A 21,151-nucleotide genomic window follows, 5' to 3' on the forward strand; every position below is an offset into this window, starting at 1 on the left:
AGGTGAAAATCACAAATAAATCTGGCTAAAACTTTGTAGCCCAGCATTTGAGAGTTTAAACATGATGGATACAGTATATTTACTGACTCTATATTTTCCTCATTGAAATATCTCCTCTAGAAGAGTTTCAAAAAAAGGCAATTAATCATTTTAAAGGGACTTTGTCATGACTAGGTCCAGACAGAATCTGTGGACATTATCTGCTATTTCTGCGCAGAATTGTGGTAAAAATCTGTGAATTTATGCAGAATTATTTTGGGAGTATCATAACTAAAACCTTAATATATAAAATAAAATGTAATTTCTTTTTAACTTTTATTAAATGTTTACAATGCAAATCCAATTAGATCCACTTATTTGGTGAACAAAGCTCTCATATAATAACTCCACTAAAAGACAGAAAATTATACTTTACAAACTGCATTGTTAATAAATTGTATGAATATGTTCATATTAATCAATAATTATACTGAAATAATTTAAAAACTGAATAAATATAAATTTAAACACATATACACAAGTAAATAAACTGATTCAATGATGGGCTAAAAATCTGCGTAATTCTGTGCAAGCGGATTCCATGTGGGCCTACTCATGGCTCACTTTTCACAACACAATTATCATATTTACAGTTACACTTTTTACTCATTTTAACTCATTTTAATTCAAGATGCAATTACAACGCTAGTACAATGGAGAGCTTCTGTTTAATACCATCTCATTTAAATAGTTTAGGTTATATTTCTAGTCACATAAAACTTAAAATAACACTTAATTATCCATGCAAGAATTAAATGAACTTACATTTGGCTGGCGGACGAAGAGAAAATGATATACAGGCCAGCCATAAGATGAAATCCAAAACCCCAAAAGGAAAACATATATGTCCTAAAATAAAATACATATTTTAGTACACAAACACACACACAGTAAAAACACTACAATTAGAGGTATGGGAGAGCGAAGAACAAGGTAACACTTTTTGGTTTTGGTCAAATTATGAACAAAGTAATGGGGTTGGACAAACCATATTTTTTTACCTATAACACACAAGCCTCTCCTACAAATGAGCACTGACATTGTGTTTGCCGGACCTATGGTTTCTGTGCAGTATTGCCAAAAGTGCCAGGAGTAAAAATGTAACTTTACCCCACCCACTGGGCAAGTTGTAACAGACAGAGGATTAGTAGTAACACATGCTTACAAAGGTAGATTTCACACAATTAATTTAAATTCAGTTTACTTTAAATAGTAGCTATATTTCCTTAGTAGTTGGCTCATTTCTTTTTTATTCTGCATACCACAGTAAGTTAATGTATTTATTTGTTTATTGAATAAACACATTTGAATATATTTGCATTATTATCCATTATTATAAAATGCATTCATTTGCATTATTAGCAATAAAATATTTTTTCTATTAAAACAATTTTTTCTATATAAAAAAAAATGTAAAAAAATTATTTAAAAACTTCTCAAAGTTACACTCAAAATTTTACAAATTATTTTATTAGTTTAATTAGTGTCTAACAGTATGGCCCAATTGTGCCCTGTTACAACTAACCCCACTGTATGTTTTCCTCAAAACTGGCTAGCAGTCACTGTGTGTTTTACATCTTTCAAAATGGTTTTATCTTTTAGCCTAGAAGACAGTGATCACAACAATAAAAGATTTTACTAACATACAAAAAAAAAAAAATTAATAAAAAAATATCGACTATAATAAAAAATGTTTGCTGCAAAAATGGTTTCTCCCGCGTTTCTCATGCAAATTTCGCAGAATTTTACAATAATTGGCAGGAGGACGTTTGCTGACACTGTACTATGGTTAACCCTAAGCAAATACTTAAAACTCTGTGTTACATTTAACCCGCGTTACTTTGTGTTTGCGCTCCCCTAGTCTAATACTGTACATTCTGCTTTCTGTGAGTAACTTTCCAACTACATATGTACTATCAGTCAATATAATAACAGAGACTGTATTATTATCATCGTCTGCTAACACATTATTTTAACTGGCTCTGTAACGTATTTTCTTTGATTAATTAATATAAAAAAATATATATATAAATAAATGAGTTTTTTTGATTGTTTTTGTGTATGCATTGCATTTGCTTGTGGTGCTTTTCTCTCCACCTCTGTCTCGTATAGGTTTCATCATTACCGCACGGGTGCGGTGAATCAGATGCCAGCATGTGGAGGCCGGCTTGTTAGTGAAGACCATTTAAACCGGACTAGAACGTTTTTCAGAGAGTCTCCTCTCTCCCGCTTGTGTTGTGAAGTAGAAACTGTGTTGTACTTACTTTGTGAAATTGTTGAAAGTGTGCGCTGAGTGTTGACTTTGAGATCTATACGAAGACAAGTATGCTGAGGAGGTTTTTGTTTTATTATATTTTTTTCTCATGTTTTGTGGTTAGCAGGGAGGTAAGTGAATGTTATTTTATTTGTTAAAATTTATGTGCAGGTAAGAGGTTTAAAAACTTAGTTGTTGCGTTTTGTTTGTTATTTTGCCATTTACCTCTGCAAGCTTTTTATTGTCTCCTTTTAAAGTTTAAACGTCAAATAAATTTGACTTTACGTTATTTTCTTGGTCATTCGTCTTTGTCTTTGTTTTTGCTTTTGAACAGGATTAGACTCCGGGCTCCTCATTAATTTAGAGGAGTTTTAATTATTTTAATTTAATATTATTTATTGTTACGGGTCTGGCTTTGCTGTGTGAAGCCAAGTAGGATTAAAATTCGCAACAGGCTCCTAAATAGGAGTTTAAAAGTGGCTATCTTTTAGAGCATTTAACTTCCAGTTAAAGAGTGAGTGACATCACTGTGATTGATTGGGTTAGGGGTAGGGTTAAGTGAGCCCATTAAAAAGCATTGGACGCAGCTCAGATTGCACTGCACCAGGTCTGCATCCAGACTCCTCTCAGTAGTTCTAGTGAATAATAGTAAGATTTTTTTTTTACAAACTACTTGTTTCTTATCAGTGTAATAATTCAGCAAGAGATCAGTAAACAGTGTCACCTAGAGACGCAAATTCAAATAAGAAGATTAACTGGGGATATTGTAAAACAAACATTATGCCAATTGAGAAATAAAAATCCCGAATCCTCTTGCATCCAAGAACTAACAAAAAAATGGTCAAACATGAACGTGGAAATGGATTCCAAATACAGAGCTACAGAGAGGAGATAAATGTGGTCTGCTCACAGCTCAAGATAAAACTCTGAGTTTTTGATTATTCACATGATGCTAGATAGTGTCAGTTCAAGCAAGGCGGCTGGTAAAAGTCTGAATTATTTATTATGTTTATTTATAATAAATATTTATTTATATTTCATTTTTTTTGGATTTATCAACAGCAACATATGGCTAAACTTTTGTTTAGTGTACTGAAATAGTACATTAATTAATATTTAGTAATACTTGATCAGTTCTTAGCTCTAATAATAGCTTTATTGGGGTATAACTAATGGGGTAAAACGAAAAAAAAATGTGTTTACCTTGAGTCTGGCTTCTCTCTCTTTGTTGCTCTCGACAGCAACACTTTAAAATGTCCACTAATAATCAATAATAATCAAACAAATACAAACACAGTTAAAAGTTAGAAACTGTTTCGTATCTTTTCTATGTACTTAGCTATCATGTTTGATAAACAAAAAATCTTACCTGTAGTAAATATGAGGCATATCACCACAAGAATTCCAGTGTACACACTATAAATCAGAAGATGTGTGTTGTCTGATTTAGGTGTTCTCTTTTTCCAGCGATATGAGAAAAAAACTACAGAAATTAAAGTCACACGAGATCAATAATGTCCTTAGTTTTGTTCACTACATCTTTAAAACTGACTGTGATTGTAGAATAGTTTCCTCAAGGAAAATGTCAAATTTAAAATGCAAACACAAGTCCCTGCTATTATCATATTAACATAATCTGTGCAAAAACATGGAGACCATCACATGTACATCAACATATTTTAACAAAGGCAACAAAGCACATGCAATAAATTATAAATACTGTAAACTATAAATAATGCACTCCTGTTATTTTAATTTAGAAAAATATCTGACACATTGTATGGTTAACATTTTGACTCATACTTTCTCTTGTACAATGAAGGCAGAACACGTTAAATTTACACTACATGACAGACATTAGTGAAATTAGGATTCTGAGACAATTACACTCAAATAAGACTGTAATGCTGGGATACTAAATGAGTGCCAGACTGCTGCAGTCATACACTATTTGTCTTTTTTCATAAAGCACTGTGAATAAGAACAATGAACATAGCCTCAGTTGTGTGAAATGTGGATTTACCTGAATAAACAACTAGTGCGAAAATAGCAAATTCTCTTGTTGCTGTGAAAAAGCTGATCCATGGTTTAAGGCTCTCTGCAGACAGAAAGATTGGCATATGTCAGTTCTTACACATCTTTATTACAGTTTCATGTTATCCTGTCTTGACTGACAAGAGGTTTCTCCTGACAGTATGGTGGCCGGGTGTGCAAAACAACATTACAAAGTGTGAAACACTTTTACGAAGCTCGAGACAAATTTACATTTTGAAAAACATTTTTACTTATCATTAGGGATGGCTGACGTGAAACTGAAATTTCAACACAGTGTTGAAATCCCGAAGCTCAAGTGTTTCGAAACACTGCACCGAAGTATGATCCGAAACACCCAGGTCATGTGACTAAAGTGTTTCGAAACACCTGGTCACGTGACTAAAGCGATTCAAAGCATTGATCATTATTGAGCTTATTCTCCGCAGAGGAGTGGGCGCTGCCATTTGAATCTTTTTGGCATGAGACTTCCGGTCTTATTCACTTACATTCATTTTTAGACATTAAAAACTGCTCGTTTCGCTGTTTGATGTTGCAAACTGATATTTCCTTGTTATATTATTCTACTTGGTCTGTATAGTCATGCAAACATTTGTTTGTAGTGTAAGTAGTTTGACCGTTTTTTGCCGTTTATTATTCCTTGTCATTTCTCCCATAGGCGACTGAAACGGAAGTTCTAAGACAATCGTGAAAACCGCCGCACTTCCGCATTTTAGAATAAGGTCACTGGTGAATCTGCGTTTGACTGACAGGATCAGATTAAACCTATACAGTATGTCATATAGCCTAGTGAACCGTGTTTGTGCAAGTTGCTAGAGTGCTTCAAATGGCTTTTGGGTTTGAATCCTTGTACAAATACTCAGAAATCGTGATTTTATCTATTTTAACCATGTAACTGTTTCATGGTGTAGTCTAGATAGGATACAGCTGCTGATGCGTCATCAATTTAGCATCATTTTTGTAACACTGTAAAACAATAATTAATATTTTTACAATACTGTGATTGCTGGGTTTAGGTTTTGGGTAGATGTTAATAAAATACAATTGGACATTTAATGAATAAGATTCTTTAAGGAAAGTGAATGTACCACACACCGGAGGTGACGCAATGAAATGCATTGTTGTCGTTGGTGGCGAGCGTGGTATATTCTTGTTGTGGAGTACATAGCGTAAATAAAGTTTATGGTGACCGAACATGGAAAGCAGTCAAGGGATGTTTTGCCCGTTTGAGCAGCTTAACACGATTTTGCTTTACCTGTGGTCGGTGTTTGGCATTTCTAAAAGACGCAGACCAGACGAAAACACCAGACATACTGCATCAATGTGCTCAATATTTTAAAGAGGGCCACTTGTACCCTGTAATCATGGATATGATGTTAAGTCTACATGGTGTAAACATCTGCTTAAGGACTGCTAAAAGTAAACTGAATGAAGCCAGTGTTATGGTTTAACTGGTGTCCGTGTTAACTGGTGCACCTTTCCAGATGTAAACTATTCACTTTTCAGATTGGCAGATTTATCACTTTTTCACAGCAACAAAATATTCCCATACCGAATAAATATTCTTATTACTTGGTGTCAGTGTCATTGTAAACATTATTAATTTTAAAACTTGTGTGGCAGAAACAGTAAATAACCAAAATTAATATAAATAAATAAATGTATAGTTTATGTCATCAATGGGATTCGAACCCAGGTCATATGATGTGCTTTGGTTGTGGACTCGTGTTAACTTTTTTACATGCTTCTACATACTCTCACGCTTACATTTTCTCAGAATAGCTCTAAATAACAAAACGGTGTGTGGTACATTTCGCGTCACTTCCAGTGTGTGGTACATTCCCTTTCCAGAAAAAAATATCTGTCATTGCAAATTTGTTTTGGGACTGGTAAAAACGCTTTTCCTATGCAATTGTGTCTTATGATAAGTAAAATAGTTTACCAAAATGTAAATTTGTCTCAAGCTTAGTTAAAGTGTTTCACACTTTGTAATGTTGTTTTGCACTTCCCGGCCACTACATGACAGAGATAGTCACATATTCTTACCCCCAAAATGAAGTATTTGTAGCAAATGGGCCGCAGCTGAAGAAAGGAAGTCACCTCACTTCAGCCCATATTTTATTCTGGCTTAAAAGTTTGTTGTTTGGCTCCAGATAGTCTGGAGCAAAGGTCGCTGTGCATGATACCTCGATACCCTGAGATGCTTATTGCATGCTAGGGACTCATTGGCACTGTTTAACCTAAATTGCAGATGGGGAAACGGAGTAAATTCCCTCCTTCCAGCTTTTACAAACTCAATCACATTCCGAAGCCCCCTCCAGATTCGAAGGAAAAATTTTGAAAGTAGTTAAAACAGTATATGCATGCTTTAATAAAGTCCCTTTTGAGCCTTATACAGTATACTGTAGAAATGCCTAAATGCTATCTAATGTGTGTTTAGAGTGTCATGTTTACTATCATTTTGTTTCTCCTGCTATTTTACAATACATGATGCTGAGTGCATGATAATAACTTGTATGGTTTGCATTATTTAATGCTCATAGTTAAGGTCAATCTCTGTGTTGAGGGAGGTCCCTCATTATTTATAGGAGCGGTCCAGAGACAAAGAAAATCTCCTGCCCAAACTTTGCCATGAAACCATAAGTCAGTCAGTAAAAGATGGGTGTGTCTTGACCAACAGTTAAAACCCATCTACGCCCAAAGCTCAGGGCAGAAAAAAATCTCAGAAAAAAGCTCTTTAGAGGTGCCTCTCTTTGAGGGGGCAAACCGCATTTCTGTACCATCGTGCCTCTCTTGAGTCTGCGTTTTTTTATTTTCCCGGCAAAGTAAACTCAGATAAAAGTTTGCGCCTCGCGTATCCTCCAATCCGCATCGCAAGCTTTGTGCATCCAGAACAGACACAAAAGGACTTCAGCGCATGAGAGAAACTCGCGCAAAAAGAGAGAAAAACCCACTAAATCCAGGTATATAGTTATGCATTAAGCTGTGTGCCCCTGACCAAAAAGGTGTTTTTATAATCTTGGTGATCCTTAATAATGTGTGGAACTGAGGTAGATTTGCCATTATCTAAACTTTTCATTTTCTCGCTTGTTTTCTTTTCCACGTTTTTGTTCTGTTTGATGTTATGTTCGTGCGTTTGTTTGTTGTATGTCAGACTAGTCAATAAATCCCATTATAATCAAATGGATTGTATTGTTTGCCTCAGAAAAATTAACTTAAACAATCGATTTCTTGCTACAAGCTGATCTTAAGTTTTGCAAAACTTGTAAATGATTAATCTACTTCACAAGGAGTAGTGTAATTCCCTTTCTAAATGAATAGTTACTTTTACTGATACGTCATCAAGATGGCGCTGAGCATGGCCGATGTGTTGTGAGCTCCCAGCAAACTCTGTTGTGTTTTGTGTGTTTTACTTGTATTTTTGTCATTTTTCATACTGGATGTACACACTCTCATTACCTACGACAGATACACACTTCGGGAAATTGGCTCCCTCATTCCACATCGAAAACCGGATTTTGAGTTCTTTAACAACGCTCTGTTAAAGAACACAGCAACAGAGTAATTTGTCTGGGTCACACAACCGAAGCGACGAAGGATACGCAGCAGGAAAAGAGAAAAGAAAGCCGGCGTCCTCGTCAGACTAAGATACTGTGGATTTCGACTTCCGCTCCCCACCATTCTGCTGGCTAACTGTAACCTGGCTATCTGCGGAGGGACCAGACACAGCTGCTGAACTTTTGGGGTTGTCCGTGCAAAGCGCGGATAGAACGAAAGAACTTGCAGGGAAAAGCAAAGGAGGAGTTGTGTGTTTCTTTATTAAAGGGCCATGTAACCCCCTCGTTTCAGCAGGGTGTTTTCACACCTCTACTTTGGAAAAAGTCAGAAAAGTGGGCGTGTACAGCTCAGTTTAGGGGGGAGTGTCGGAGGAAGAAAAGAGGCTTGGTGTGGGAGTGTCTATTTGGGTGCGCTGAATTTCAGAGTCAAAACACACACACAAACACACACACACACACACACAAAGGGGATAAAGTGACTGTGTTTACATGGACATCTGTAGTCGAATTATTTGCCAAATTATTAAATGGTGGACTTTAACTGCAGTTTGGCTCTTTCATTCAGGGAATTCATTAATGTCCCTCCCGACAAACGTGATATTTGATTCGAGGCGCTGCTCTTAGCGTGTATTTTTCATGCAATGTTTAATACCGCACGGCGAATGTGAGAAAAAAAAAGCATTTCAGCACTCAGCATTTCCCGGAAACTTAGATACACATGGCAGGTAGCGTCAGAAATCCAACACGAGGTTATAGTTTGGTTGTAACTGTTAGTGCTAACTATTGCACTCGGTGCAATAGTTTGTTTGATACGAATAAAATACGAACTGAATAAACAAAGAGCACTGGTCGCTCACTTACCAAATCTGTAGAGACAGGACAATCACCAGCAACTAGAGCCGCGTCTTTATTAAGAGGAGACTACAAGCGAATCCGGATCTCAGCGTTTGCAGATGAGAACAGCTCTCAGGTAAACAATAATCCCCCTTAGACACGTAAGTTATTGTTGTCGAGCGTCGCGTACACTGTAATCCACACGTGAGTCTGAGCTCTCACAGAGAGAAAATGAAAACGAAACCTAACTGCAGCAAACTATAAAAGCAACACTTCACTATTGTTTTGCCAACACAGTGTGGCGTCTTTGCCCTCTACACTGTGACAGTAATGAATATTAATGAAGTTGCACAATAGAGCACGCTGATTGGTTTGAACCAAGCCTTACTCATGCATTAATGCAACACACTGTAAGACGTAATAAGACTCACTCTGGCACAGACGTCCAGTCTGCACGCTGGAATACACGCTATTATGTCATGACCGTGACGCAGCTTCAAAAATTCGTTTCAAACCGGAAGTACAAATTTGCTTGAAATAACGCAAAAACAACCAATTTACACTTTTTAGTGAAATATAGGTGTCCTAATAGTGTTTTTAGCAGTGTGGGACACATATACGACTGTCAACAGCTCAAAAAATGTGTTTTGGTGTTTCGTGACCCTTTAACAACTCATGGTGTGATGATAGGAACATACACCCTGTTAGATCATTTTGATCTCCTGTTTTGGAATATCTTATGCTTCGGTGTCGGCCATACTGGCTACCTATAGGGAGTTCAAAGCGGTTATAATTACAGCTGTGTACATCCACCCTCAAGCCAATACAGAGCAGGCGCTCAGGAACTCTATGGGAGCATAAGCGAGCAGGAAACCGCACACCCGGGGCAGCGTTTATTGTTACAGGGGACTCTAACAACGCCAAGGAAAATCGTTCCAAAATACTATCAACACATCAACACAAACACGCGTGGTGACCGTGTTCTTGACCACTGCAATTCGCTGTTCCGGGACGCCTACAAATCCCTCCCCCGCCCACCGTTTGTCAAACCAGATCACTCTTCTGTTCTGCTCTTGCCTGTTTACAGGCAGAAACTGAAGATGGAACAACTCAAGACTGTTTTGATCACGTGGACTGGGATATGTTCTGGGCAGCTTCTGATGATGATATTGAAGCATACTCAGACACAGTCACATGCTTCATCAGGAAATGCATAGAAGACATGGTCCCCAAAAAAAACTGTCCGTATCTACCCCAACCAAAAACCATGAATCAATGGCGAAGTTTGAAAAGCCCTATCAGTGCATGCTTCCGCATATACGCCCGATTTGAAGCCCAGTTTCAGTTGCTCTGACACCCATCTTCAGTAAGTGCTTTGAGAAGCTGATAAAAAAGCACATCTGCTCTGTACTGCCCACTCACACTGACCCTTTGCAATTTGCAAACAGGAAAAAACGCTCCACTGATGATGCAATTGCTTTCACCTTGCACACTGCTCTGTCTCACCTGGAAAACAAAAACACCTGTACACATATGACTGTACAGCCAAACATAGCTCCATTGTCATTGTTAAATTTGCTGATCACACAACAGTGGTGGGCCTAATCACATATAATGAGGGGCCTACAGAGAGGAGGTGCACACTCTGATGCAGTGGTGTGAGGAAAACCACCTCTCACTCAACATCAGCAAAACCAAGGAGCTGGTGGTGGATTTCAGGAGAGAGAAGAGAGAACACACCCCATCACCATCAACGGGACACCAGTGGAGAGAGTCAGCACTTTCAAGTTTCTTAGAGTCTACATCGCTGAGGATTTGACATGGACTGCTCACACAGACGCAGTGCTGAGGAAGGCACAACAACGAATGAGCCCCCACATCCTCTGCTCGTTCTACATCTGCACTGTGGAGAGGATCCTGTCTGGCTGCATCACCACCTGGTATGGGAATAGCACCAGCAGCAATCGCAAAGGTCTACATAGGATTGTGCAAACTGCTGGACGCGTAGTAGGAGGTGAGCTTCCCTCCCTCCAGGACATCTACACCAGGCGGTGCATGAGGAAAGCCAAGAAAATTATCAGCGACTCCAGCCACCCAAGCCATAGACTTTTCTCTCTGCTACCCTCAGGCAGACGGTTCCACAGCATCCGATCACACACCAGCCGATTGAAGGAAAGCTTCTTCCCTCAGACTCTCAGGCTGATGAACACTTAACACACCTCACACAGACTCTTCCATACCCGTCACTGCACACCATCAATATATAGCATGCACTGCACTTTAAACAATCCATACTTGAAACAATACTGCCTATAACTTTGTGGACACCTATTCATTGTACATATTGTTGTCAATTTTACATTGTCCAGTTTTTTTTTTTTGAAGAGTAAAAAATGCTGTTGTACTTACACTGTCTGTATTTTGTACTGTTTGGAGTCAGCACCTAAGCTTTTCACTGATCATAACACACTTGCTGCTGATGATGTGACAATAAAAGTGATTTGATTTGATTAGATTTTTCTGATCCTTTGAAAAAAATGAAAATAATAGCTTTTATTTGTTTTCACAACTTTATTAATTTCCAAGTGTAAGAGGCTAAATTATCATATGCATTTGTTTATAATACAAAACATGCTTTTTCACTCAAGAAGGTCCATACTGACTACAAAGGCAGATACTGATAAGATCAGGGCCTGTTGTGTGGACTTTGGGGGTTTTATGGTGTGGTCACATGTTGATTGGTCAGTTTGAATGTCTCAGCAATGGTGGTCACATGGTCAAGAAAGATACAAAATAGGTGGTAAACTCTGGCTCTGTCTCTCTTTTTCCTGCCTCTCTTTTCCTGGCCTGGTTCTCTCCTGCTCTGCTCCTCTCCTCCTCTGGAGTCTATCTTCTCTGACTCTACTGCTATCAGGCTTTTGGGCCTGCTCTCTTTGCCTCTCTCCCTCCCTCTGTGTCTCTCCTTCTACCTCTGGTAACTTTAATTTTACATTTAAGCTGGGTACAATTTATACCATATGTTTTATCATTTCATATTTGATCATTTTATACAGTATTTTGTTATTAATTCAGTTGTAACCATAGAGATTTATTGTCATTAAATCATTTCATTTTCAAGTATTTGTGAATTACTTTTGATTTAACATTAACACTTAATTGTTCCATATAGCAATACAATACAATCACATAATATCAACGCTCTCCCACATTTATAGCTATTAATACTGCCCTTATTTCCGTTTTTGGTATGAGATTGCAGAAGAATGGTTTGACTAGAAATGTACAGTTTTTTACCATCATGCTGATCACTTTTTAGTCGCTCGGCAGAACTACAGTTCGAACCGCTGTGGTTTAAAGACCGTTCTTACAGATGGTGCCGAAACCCGGGATCCTTTGCAGTGAGTTTTTCTGAAATTTACTTTAGCCGGTCTTAGCTGGATTTTAACAGCTGACCTGGTGAATGGATTAAAATTGGCCTTCTAACCACAAGAGTGGGTAAGTCTACTTTTATTGTTTCTCCATTTGCTTAAATTGCATGAAACAATTTACAAGACTGTAATTTGTTTCAGTAGTTCAATTTGGTAAATTTCAGATTACCTCCTCAAGGATGGAAGGGTTCATTTCTAAAGAAAGTGATGTATTCTTTGCTTTATGGACCAAAAAAGTTGAACCTACATTGTGCAAACTTAACAAAGAGGGACTTGAATTAACAAACTCAGTCTCTACATTATTTGCATGGTGGGATATAATTGGCAAAAATGGAAAGAAATCAAAACGTGGTGATATAATTGAAGCACTAAATTACATGTGTTACTCAAAACTGCGCAATGTAATGTCAGAAATACCTTCAATTATAAAGGCTAGATGTGAAGAATTTGATGATGTTCAAAAATCAGAGGCAGAAAAGTCAGAGGCAAAAATTCTAGATCTCAAGTTACAGCTTGATAATTTACTAGCTGAACAGTTAGCCCTGGCTGAAAAATGCAAAAGTCAAAAAGACACCATTGCAGATTTAAAAGCTATGCTAAAAACACAGAAGTTTGTGTCTCCCAAAATGCTTAACAGCGATGGGATTAAAAAGCATGTTCACTTCTCAGATGAAGTTACTTGTAATGAATCTGAAATGATTTGTTCAGAGGCCGTAGCTAAAAAGAGTTTGCCCGTTTCAGTAATTAAGGTGATGCCACACCATAGCGCAGCAAAGACGCATGGTGTAGAAGCATTGGAGAGTCTTAAAAACCCTCAAACCTCAGATGATCACAGCAATCAACCCTCAGGCAAACAAAACAGGCTTTGTATGACCTGTAAAAAGTTTGGTCACAGAGAGGAACAATGTTGGACATCAGGACAGGGAAGACCTCCACCTTATTTTCTGAGAAAACGGAAATCACTAAAGAGCAAAAATCAGTGGTCTTCACGTAACAAAAACTCATCTGCTAATAACACACTTAGTGAACTAACTGCATTGTTAATACAAGGCCTGCAACTGTTAACTTCCTTTGCTAGCGGCTTAGCAGCCTAATAGCAATAAAAGTTAATAATTGCTGATCCTGTTTGCATTTCCAAATTTGTTATATTTGTGTTATTCACATTTTCATTTCCATAGAACACAATGGTATTGTGTGATACTACACGTACACATAGACTGAGTAATTCCTTAAAACATGATTTTCTTACTGTAAGTGTAAAAACACTCAGGTCTGAGGTTTTAGAAGCCACAGATGCATTCTAGACCGCATGTCACGTATAAAGAAGGAATTAACTGTATGCTAAAATTAATTAATTTTAAGGTACTTGTGTTCATTTGTTGGATGAGTTTCATCTCCTAAAAGTGGTAAACTGTGCTATCCTCAATATAGCTGCAGTTTAAACTACAAACAGGAGTATAGAGTTGCCTTGTGGCTCCAGTGTAATAACTGCAGTAACAATGAAAATGTTTTCTTACAGGATTCAACCTTGAACATTGCACTTTTTCATGCTTCTTTAAAATAAAACATTGATTTGGAAGTTTTTTGAGCCAGATCACATTCACATCTCATGCTCAAATTCCATGCTGGCTCCCTGTTACAACAGGACTAAATTTTACACACTACCGTAAAACTTCCACCTTTTGTTAGGAGCATGTTTACACAAACACATAGCCTCACAGCTGGAACACTGCCACACAGAGAACAATGTTTCAAATCTTCACACACATATAGTCAAATTCACTATTTTGTCTAACAAGCTTAATATAGATTTTACATGTTATTTAAGTCTTTTCAGTCGGACTTTATATTAACTATAGATTTTTCATCTTGTGTTGTTATTTTGGTTTCTTTTGATTTTTAACCAGTTACTTATTTTTTGTTTAAACAAAGTTATATCAGAATGTAAATTGTGATTCTAAATCCAAAATGCTGAATTGTTGTTGCTTTTGTAACACTTTTGACATCTCTACAACAAATATTATTTGTGTTTACTTGTATTTAATCCATTTAAATGCAGTTGTGATTGTCTTTGAATATTAATTCGTTTATTTCACTGTATTTGGTTACACTGAATATTTTGCTGAAACTCTTAACTAGCTATTGTTGATTTTGTTGTAAAGCAATTATTTTAATGTTTCCAGATATTGTGTAAAGAGCTTGTTTGCTTTTATTTTGTCTTAATCTTGGCCATATTTAAATTACATTAATTTAAGGACATTTTTGCTTGAGGAGAACTCAAACTGACCACATCAATCCTTTGATCAATGACAAATGCCGTGTGTTTGCTTCTGCTGTTTGTTGTGCCATTTGCTGTTTTCCAATACAGGATCCATAGAGAAAAGGTTCACGTCTTGTGATCAACTTCAAAAGAAGAGCAGGGGTTCCCTGCATTCCTCAGCACCTATTCTTGTGGGGGTATGAAGGACAATTTGCATATAAGCAGTGCAACACCATTCGATTAAAGCCTCTCACACAGGGCTGGAGGACAACAAAGACTGACCATTCTAATTCCTACAACCAGCCTGGACAGGAAGTCCGAAGATGACAGCAGCACACATCATAATGCATATTTTCATCATTAATGTCACCTTTTTGCCTCTTTATGTGTCACAACGGTGCCAGGGGAGGATTGTAAGAGGCTAAATTATCATATGCATTTGTTTATAATACAAAACATGCTTTTTCAATCAAGAAGGTCCATACTGACTACAAAGGCAGATACTGATAAGATCAGGGCCTGTTGTGTGGACTTTGGGGGTTTTATGGTGTGGTCACATGTTGATTGGTCAGTTTGAATGTCTCAGCAATGGTGGTCACATGGTCAAGAAAGATACAAAATAGGTGGTAAACTCTGGCTCTGTCTCTCTTTTTCCTGCCTCTCTTTTCCTGGCCTGGTTCTCTCCTGCTCTGCTCCTCTCCTCCTCTGGAGTCTATCTTCTCTGACTCTACTGCTATCAGGCTTTTGGGCCTGCTCTCTTTGCCTCTCTCCCTCCCTCTGTGTCTCTCCTTCTACCTCTGGTAACTTTAATTTTACATTTAAGCTGGGTACAATTTATACCATATGTTTTATCATTTCATATTTGATCATTTTATACAGTATTTTGTTATTAATTCAGTTGTAACCATAGAGAATTATTGTCATTAAATCATTTCATTTTCAAGTATTTGTGAATTACTTTTGATTTAACATTAACACTTAATTGTTCCATATAGCAATACAATACAATCACATAATATCAACGCTCTCCCACATTTATAGCTATTAATACTGCCCTTATTTCCGTTTTTGGTATGAGATTGCAGAAGAATGGTTTGACTAGAAATGTACAGTTTTTTACCATCATGCTGATCACTTTTTAGTCGCTCGGCAGAACTACAGTTCGAACCGCTGTGGTTTAAAGACCGTTCTTACACAAGCTTTTAGATGATAGTGTATCTGTTATATTGCTGTACACTGCACTAATGCTAAGCATTAATGCTACCATCAGTGTGCATGTATTGTTCTCTATGTGGAAAATTAAACTTCAAATCCCAACATACCTCGAAGATACTTCAAAAAGGGCAAAGCCCAGATCAGCATGAAAGGCCTCAGAATATAAAGAGCAGAGCAGGTGATGGTCTCATGCAAATATCCTGCAACACAATATTTCATTACAGACATTAAAAATTAACTGCATTATGTGAAGCCGTTACTTCAATAAGCCATTACTTAACTATTAAACCACAAAAATGCACTAAACTGCACTCACCTTCAGTTAAGCCCCAAAGGATGAAAGCAAAGAACATACAGATGTTTGGGAAAAGGACCAGAGAAAGCTGAAGATTCCAGATTGTGCTGCTGGAGACTAAAGATGAAATTCAGAATAATCACAATTACATGAGCAAAACACTTACACTGACACATACTAGAGATTTATTTGACTTAACACACCTGTGTTCAATCTGCAGTAGATCAGACGGCAGAGCAGAAGAAGAGCTCCAGATCCAGCAGACACACAGAAAAACAGCACAGCGATGTGCAAAGAAAAGAAACCTGGAGGGAAATGCATCAGTTATAACACTGCACAGAACAGACATAGCATTTTTTTTAAATAGTGGGTGTTTTGCACAAAACCCGAAACATACAACCCTTTAAAAACATTTTCATATTCAGCTCAACAAGAGCAATTGAGCAAACTACATTTAACAACCATTGCAACATTTTTTTTCATTTAGTTTTTTAAATGATCAGTGAGATTAAACCATTCAAAATCTTTTTCACAAATTATTAAAAATCTAACAAATAACTCATTGCTCCCAGTCCACAGTTACAAAAACAAAGCTTAAATCACATTATCAACAAAATTTTGAATTTGAATTTTCATCAATAATTCAAGAGATAGACTTGATTTGAACTAATGAGCGCTCTCTGTTGTGAAGAAGGCGTAACTTCAATAACATGCATGATAGCTTCAAAGACTAGGTGTTGCCAACCGTAATTAAAAAAAAGTGAAAGTAGAAGAATTGTTTGGAGATATGGGCCGTCAGTGTTGAGATAATAAATGTGCTTCAACAAAGGTTTAGTTTTTAAATCCTCGATATGATAGTGCAGCTGTAGACTTGATTACAGTGGTCTACTAACACGTGACAGAAATACGTTTGTTAGGAACATTTTTTACTTGAGAGCTTATCGTATCTGGCAATTGTGAATTACGGATTTGCTACTCGTGTTCTTTTAAAAATGACGCGGCTACAGTTGGTGCTGATTGTCTCTACAGATTTGATAAGTGAGCAATCAGTGCTCATGGTTTATGTTAATTCAGACGGCAAAGTTAGTTTGTATCGACAGCAGTACTCTTTCCGTTTTTAAAGACAGACCTTAGTCAAAATGATTTAGTTACTAAGTTTACAGTACTTTAATATCACTACAATATTATGGACTGAAAGATCTGCTGTAATTGCCAAGTTACCGAAAAATATGGAGGTTAGTTTTCTCCCATTCGGTGTGTGGTATCAAACATTTCATTAAAACTACACTCTTCCAGCAGTTCCTTGCATCCAATATCTCGTTTGTCATGAGAGGAATGCATAAAATGTTCCTGAATAAAAGTGAAAGTGCCAAACTGCAGTTAAAGTCAACAAATAAATAATTTGGCAATTAATTTGATTACTGATGTCCATGTTAACATTTTCGCTGTTTGTTTTGAGTGTGTGAAAATCAGCATGTGCTCGAATTGAAACTCCCCTTTAATGCCCTTTAAGCTTTTTAGTCATTTAATGTCAGGGAATTTAATATTTGGCTTGTAGCTTGGATGTCTCTTCTCCATTCACCATGCTGAAGACGATCAGATTACGCAAAACTGGGTAGAGTGAATCACCTCAAATACAGCTCTCACTTGGTAGGCTATAAGCTAATATAAAGCAGCCACATTTTATTTCAATCCTCAAATCTGTTTTGTTCCTTACCCAGTCTCTCCAGCTTTTCAATTGCAACAAATGTTAAATCTCCAGTAAACACATAACATTTGTAAACTCCTTTATCCTCAAATCTGACACTCTTCAGTCTGAGAGAGAAGTTTCCTTTGGGCATTTCAGCAGTGAAGAACTCAACTCTGCCTCTGAACTGTTCATGTGATGAATCTGAAAAAATCTTGTTGTTTTGGTAAGGCAGGACCAGAATTTTATCATCTTCATCTGTTTTTATCCATAAAACCTCTTTAATGTGTTCAGGATTGATGTGAGAGTCTACAGAGCAGTTCAGAGTCACGTCATCACCAATATATGCAGAAACTGGACGGTTTGATTCTGATACAAACCAACTCTCTGAAAGAAAACAAATAGTTTCATACATTACATCAAATCTCATTTGATTTAAATTTTCAGCACAATTCAAGTTGATCTCACTAACCAACAACTTTAATCTGAACCACAATTTCTCCAGAACCCCGCTGACTGTGAACTGTACACCTGTATTCTCCTTCATCTTCAGCTCTCAGATTGTACAGACGGAGGGAGAAGTTTCCATGTTGAATCTCCTCAGTAAAGAAATGAGCTCTCTCTTGATATTCCTGCTGCTGGACCTCTGATTCATCTGTATCAAGAGAGAGAGAGTCGACCAGAGTCTCTGAGTCTGCTTTTCTCCATTCCACCTCCAGATCCTCCATTGGTAAAGCTTCATCAACATAACAGGGCAAAACCACTGAAGATCCCAGAGGAGCAGACAGAGGAGCAGAGGGACCACGAACAGTGAAGCCTATAAAAAAAAAAAAGAATAGAACTGTAAGCTGCAAATAACATTGAAGGGCCAAAGCCCTTGTGACACCACCTCCTCTGTGATTTTCAAAAAAAAATAGCATAGAACGCATAATCGAAGAGACAGGTGAAAGTTCAAGGCAGGTGGCAAAATACACATTAGTAGGACAGTAAACAAAGGTCAAAACACACTTAGTGATAGTCACTACAAGGAAAGAAGATTAACCAAAGTGTGTGTGTGGGTGTGTGTGTGTGTGTGTGTGTGTAGTTCATGTCATTAGTGCTAAACAGCTTCAGCTGTGTATGCGTAATCAAGAGTTGATCTGTGACTGGTGTGTGAGTTCAACTGTATACGCACAGGTTTGCTCATTCTTTTTCATTAAATTGTGTTTACAGTGACACTGGCTATACAATAGGTTAAGTCATTTCACTGAGGTTGTTAAGAAAAAAAAAAGGAAATTATTTTAAATAAAATAAAATTACTACAGGGTCACTGTTAAGATACTGTAACAACTACTTTTTTTTTGAAGCTACATTAAAGAAATTGAGAGACCACAAAACAACTTTCAGAGATTCATGTGTATTTAGAATAAATGTATATGACAACAGGTATGAATAATTATTGTTACACACTGGGGATATGAAATGATCAGCAGTCAACTCATTAATGATCACTTTTCGACAGAAATAAGCATTTGATAAGTGTCTTTCTCATTGGATCCAGTATTTATAGCAAGCAAAAAAGATACCATCAGTCCTTAAGTGAATCACATGAAAGATCAATTTCAGCAAACAGTTCATCAATGGTTGGCCACGGAATCAGTAGGAAAGTGGATGGAAAAAGTCTGTGGATATGAGGATGGATTGTCCAGGTCCTGTTTTGATGACTTAAAGTGTATACCAAAAACCCTATCTGAGGTATAAGAACAAAAATGTTCCTCAAATAAGGGCATCAACAAACAACAGCGCAGTGAAGAAGCCTTTCCATGTGCTAGGCAACATACTTCCTGCCTACTGCTTCTTCTCTACCTCCTTTTAAGCAGATTGCAGACTTACTACCTAGATCGCCCTCTAATGGGTGAGATAGCTACTACAGGTAGAATTTTCAATTAGTAACAGGAAAACTGTTACAATACATCAACTGAATGATGAGCAAACCTGTTGAACACTTTTTATAATTGTTTGGCGACAGGGAAATGATCAAAGTCCAAGAATGTTTGGGGTTATTTAAGCCTTTAATAAAAATGTACAGTAAAATGACAAACAAATGAAAACATCTGTAGTCAATAAAATATTACCCGTATCTTAATTGCACAGCCCAGGCATTTAGTAATAGTTATTGTAATTAATGCTTTATTAACTTCATTTGTGAGGATTATTTATGCTTTATAAATTGCAGTAACAAAGCCAAAAAAAGCATAATAATAATAATTATTATTATTATTGTAAGAATTGAAATATTGCAAATATTCTGATATCTTTGACAATTCAAAACATGAGCTGAAAACAGAGACTGGTGACTCCACAACCCACCAGGGGGGAATGCGGGAAAAAACAGTTCCTGCTGCATTTGCATCTGAGATTGTTGAAACTCAGCTTCATCCCCCCAACTCACGCATATGGTCATTTCAATGTTCTAGATTAACCAAACTGACTTTAACTATCATGTTTGATATCGTTTGAAATGTCTCAGTGCGATTGGTACAATGGTCTCATTCTCTCAGAAATTGATATAATCAACACAATAAATATATAACTTCAGGCATCTTTTGAACCACTGTCAAGGGTGTGACTTTTTACACACACCCCCTTCCTTGAGGGAATTCTTGGATTATTTAAGGCAAGGTTTGAGAAAAACTCAGGGCGATTCTGCCTACCCAGATCAGCCCATAACATGGAGCTTAGGCTCCACGTTATGTAAAATTTACACATTATGTATATTTCAAAGTCATGAATGCATCTTTTTCATCTTGGATTTATCTTTGATAATTTGATGTTTTGTATTGATCGTTTATGAATTGACTGATTGAATTTGGCAGAATACTTATTTACCTGACTAATAAATTATGTTTTGAATTATTCAAACCTCGTGTTATTATCACTGATAAATGTTGTTGTCCATAGCACTACTGTACAGGTTAGTAACGGACTAAAACATGTTAGACGGAGCAGCGTGGCACGCTAAACAATGTTGTTAGAGATCCGACTAGCAAATTGGCATTATTTCATGTATACGTAGACTGCAAAAGGCCAACTATGGGTTTTCTATTTAAAACAACAAAATATTGTTGAAACTACTTTAAATGTGGATATTTAGGCCTTCATCTACAAATTTATAATCCTGTGCGATTATTATTAAAATACTTTGTCTTGATTAAGTAGATAACAGATCTATGGGGACCACATAAAAATCTCCTAAATTGAGTAAGTAGGGTTCTGCCTTTTTAGGAGAGTGGTTAATCGCCTCTGTTTAATGACCAAGACTGACAAGCTTGTATTAAGAGATTGTATACCCGGCCGGTGCAAGACTCGAGATGCTATCGGAATCTGAGTAAATGAGAATAAGGTATAATAACAAATCAAAAGAATATTCAATCATAAACTAAAATAATGTGAAAGGAAACAAAATAATCTTATCAATGTTTTATAATTGGAGTCAGATAAAACGAGGATAAACATATTAATATTCTAAACCATCTCATACTAAAATTGGA

The 21,151-nt window shown here is 36.9% G+C and overlaps 1 protein-coding gene and 1 long non-coding RNA gene across 6 annotated transcripts in view; one reads left to right on the plus strand and one right to left on the minus strand.

Moving 5' to 3' along the window:
* LOC141381140 (uncharacterized) overlaps positions 1–21,151 on the plus strand; it is a 693,969-nt gene that overhangs the window by 541,223 nt on the left and 131,595 nt on the right. The window lies entirely within an intron of this gene.
* LOC141381138 (uncharacterized) overlaps positions 1–21,151 on the minus strand; it is a 41,549-nt gene that overhangs the window by 19,076 nt on the left and 1,322 nt on the right. For all 5 annotated transcript variants that reach the window (XR_012400835.1, XR_012400834.1, XM_073944149.1 and 2 more), the window contains exons 2-10: positions 18,094–18,438; positions 17,652–18,008; positions 16,138–16,239; positions 15,956–16,051; positions 15,747–15,839; positions 4,317–4,391; positions 3,663–3,776; positions 3,497–3,553; positions 805–888 (exon numbers count right to left, since the gene is read on the minus strand). Coding sequence is in view for 3 of the 5 variants with exons in the window: in XM_073944149.1 (XP_073800250.1) it covers positions 805–888; positions 3,497–3,553; positions 3,663–3,776; positions 4,317–4,391; positions 15,747–15,839; positions 15,956–16,051; positions 16,138–16,239; positions 17,652–18,008; positions 18,094–18,438 (1,323 nt within the window). In the remaining 2 variants the exon portion in view is untranslated. The remainder of the gene's footprint in view (positions 1–804; positions 889–3,496; positions 3,554–3,662; positions 3,777–4,316; positions 4,392–15,746; positions 15,840–15,955; positions 16,052–16,137; positions 16,240–17,651; positions 18,009–18,093; positions 18,439–21,151) is intronic.

Source organism: Danio rerio, chromosome 3 (assembly GCF_049306965.1).
Source record: "Danio rerio strain Tuebingen ecotype United States chromosome 3, GRCz12tu, whole genome shotgun sequence".
NCBI classification, from domain to species: Eukaryota; Metazoa; Chordata; class Actinopteri; order Cypriniformes; family Danionidae; genus Danio; species Danio rerio.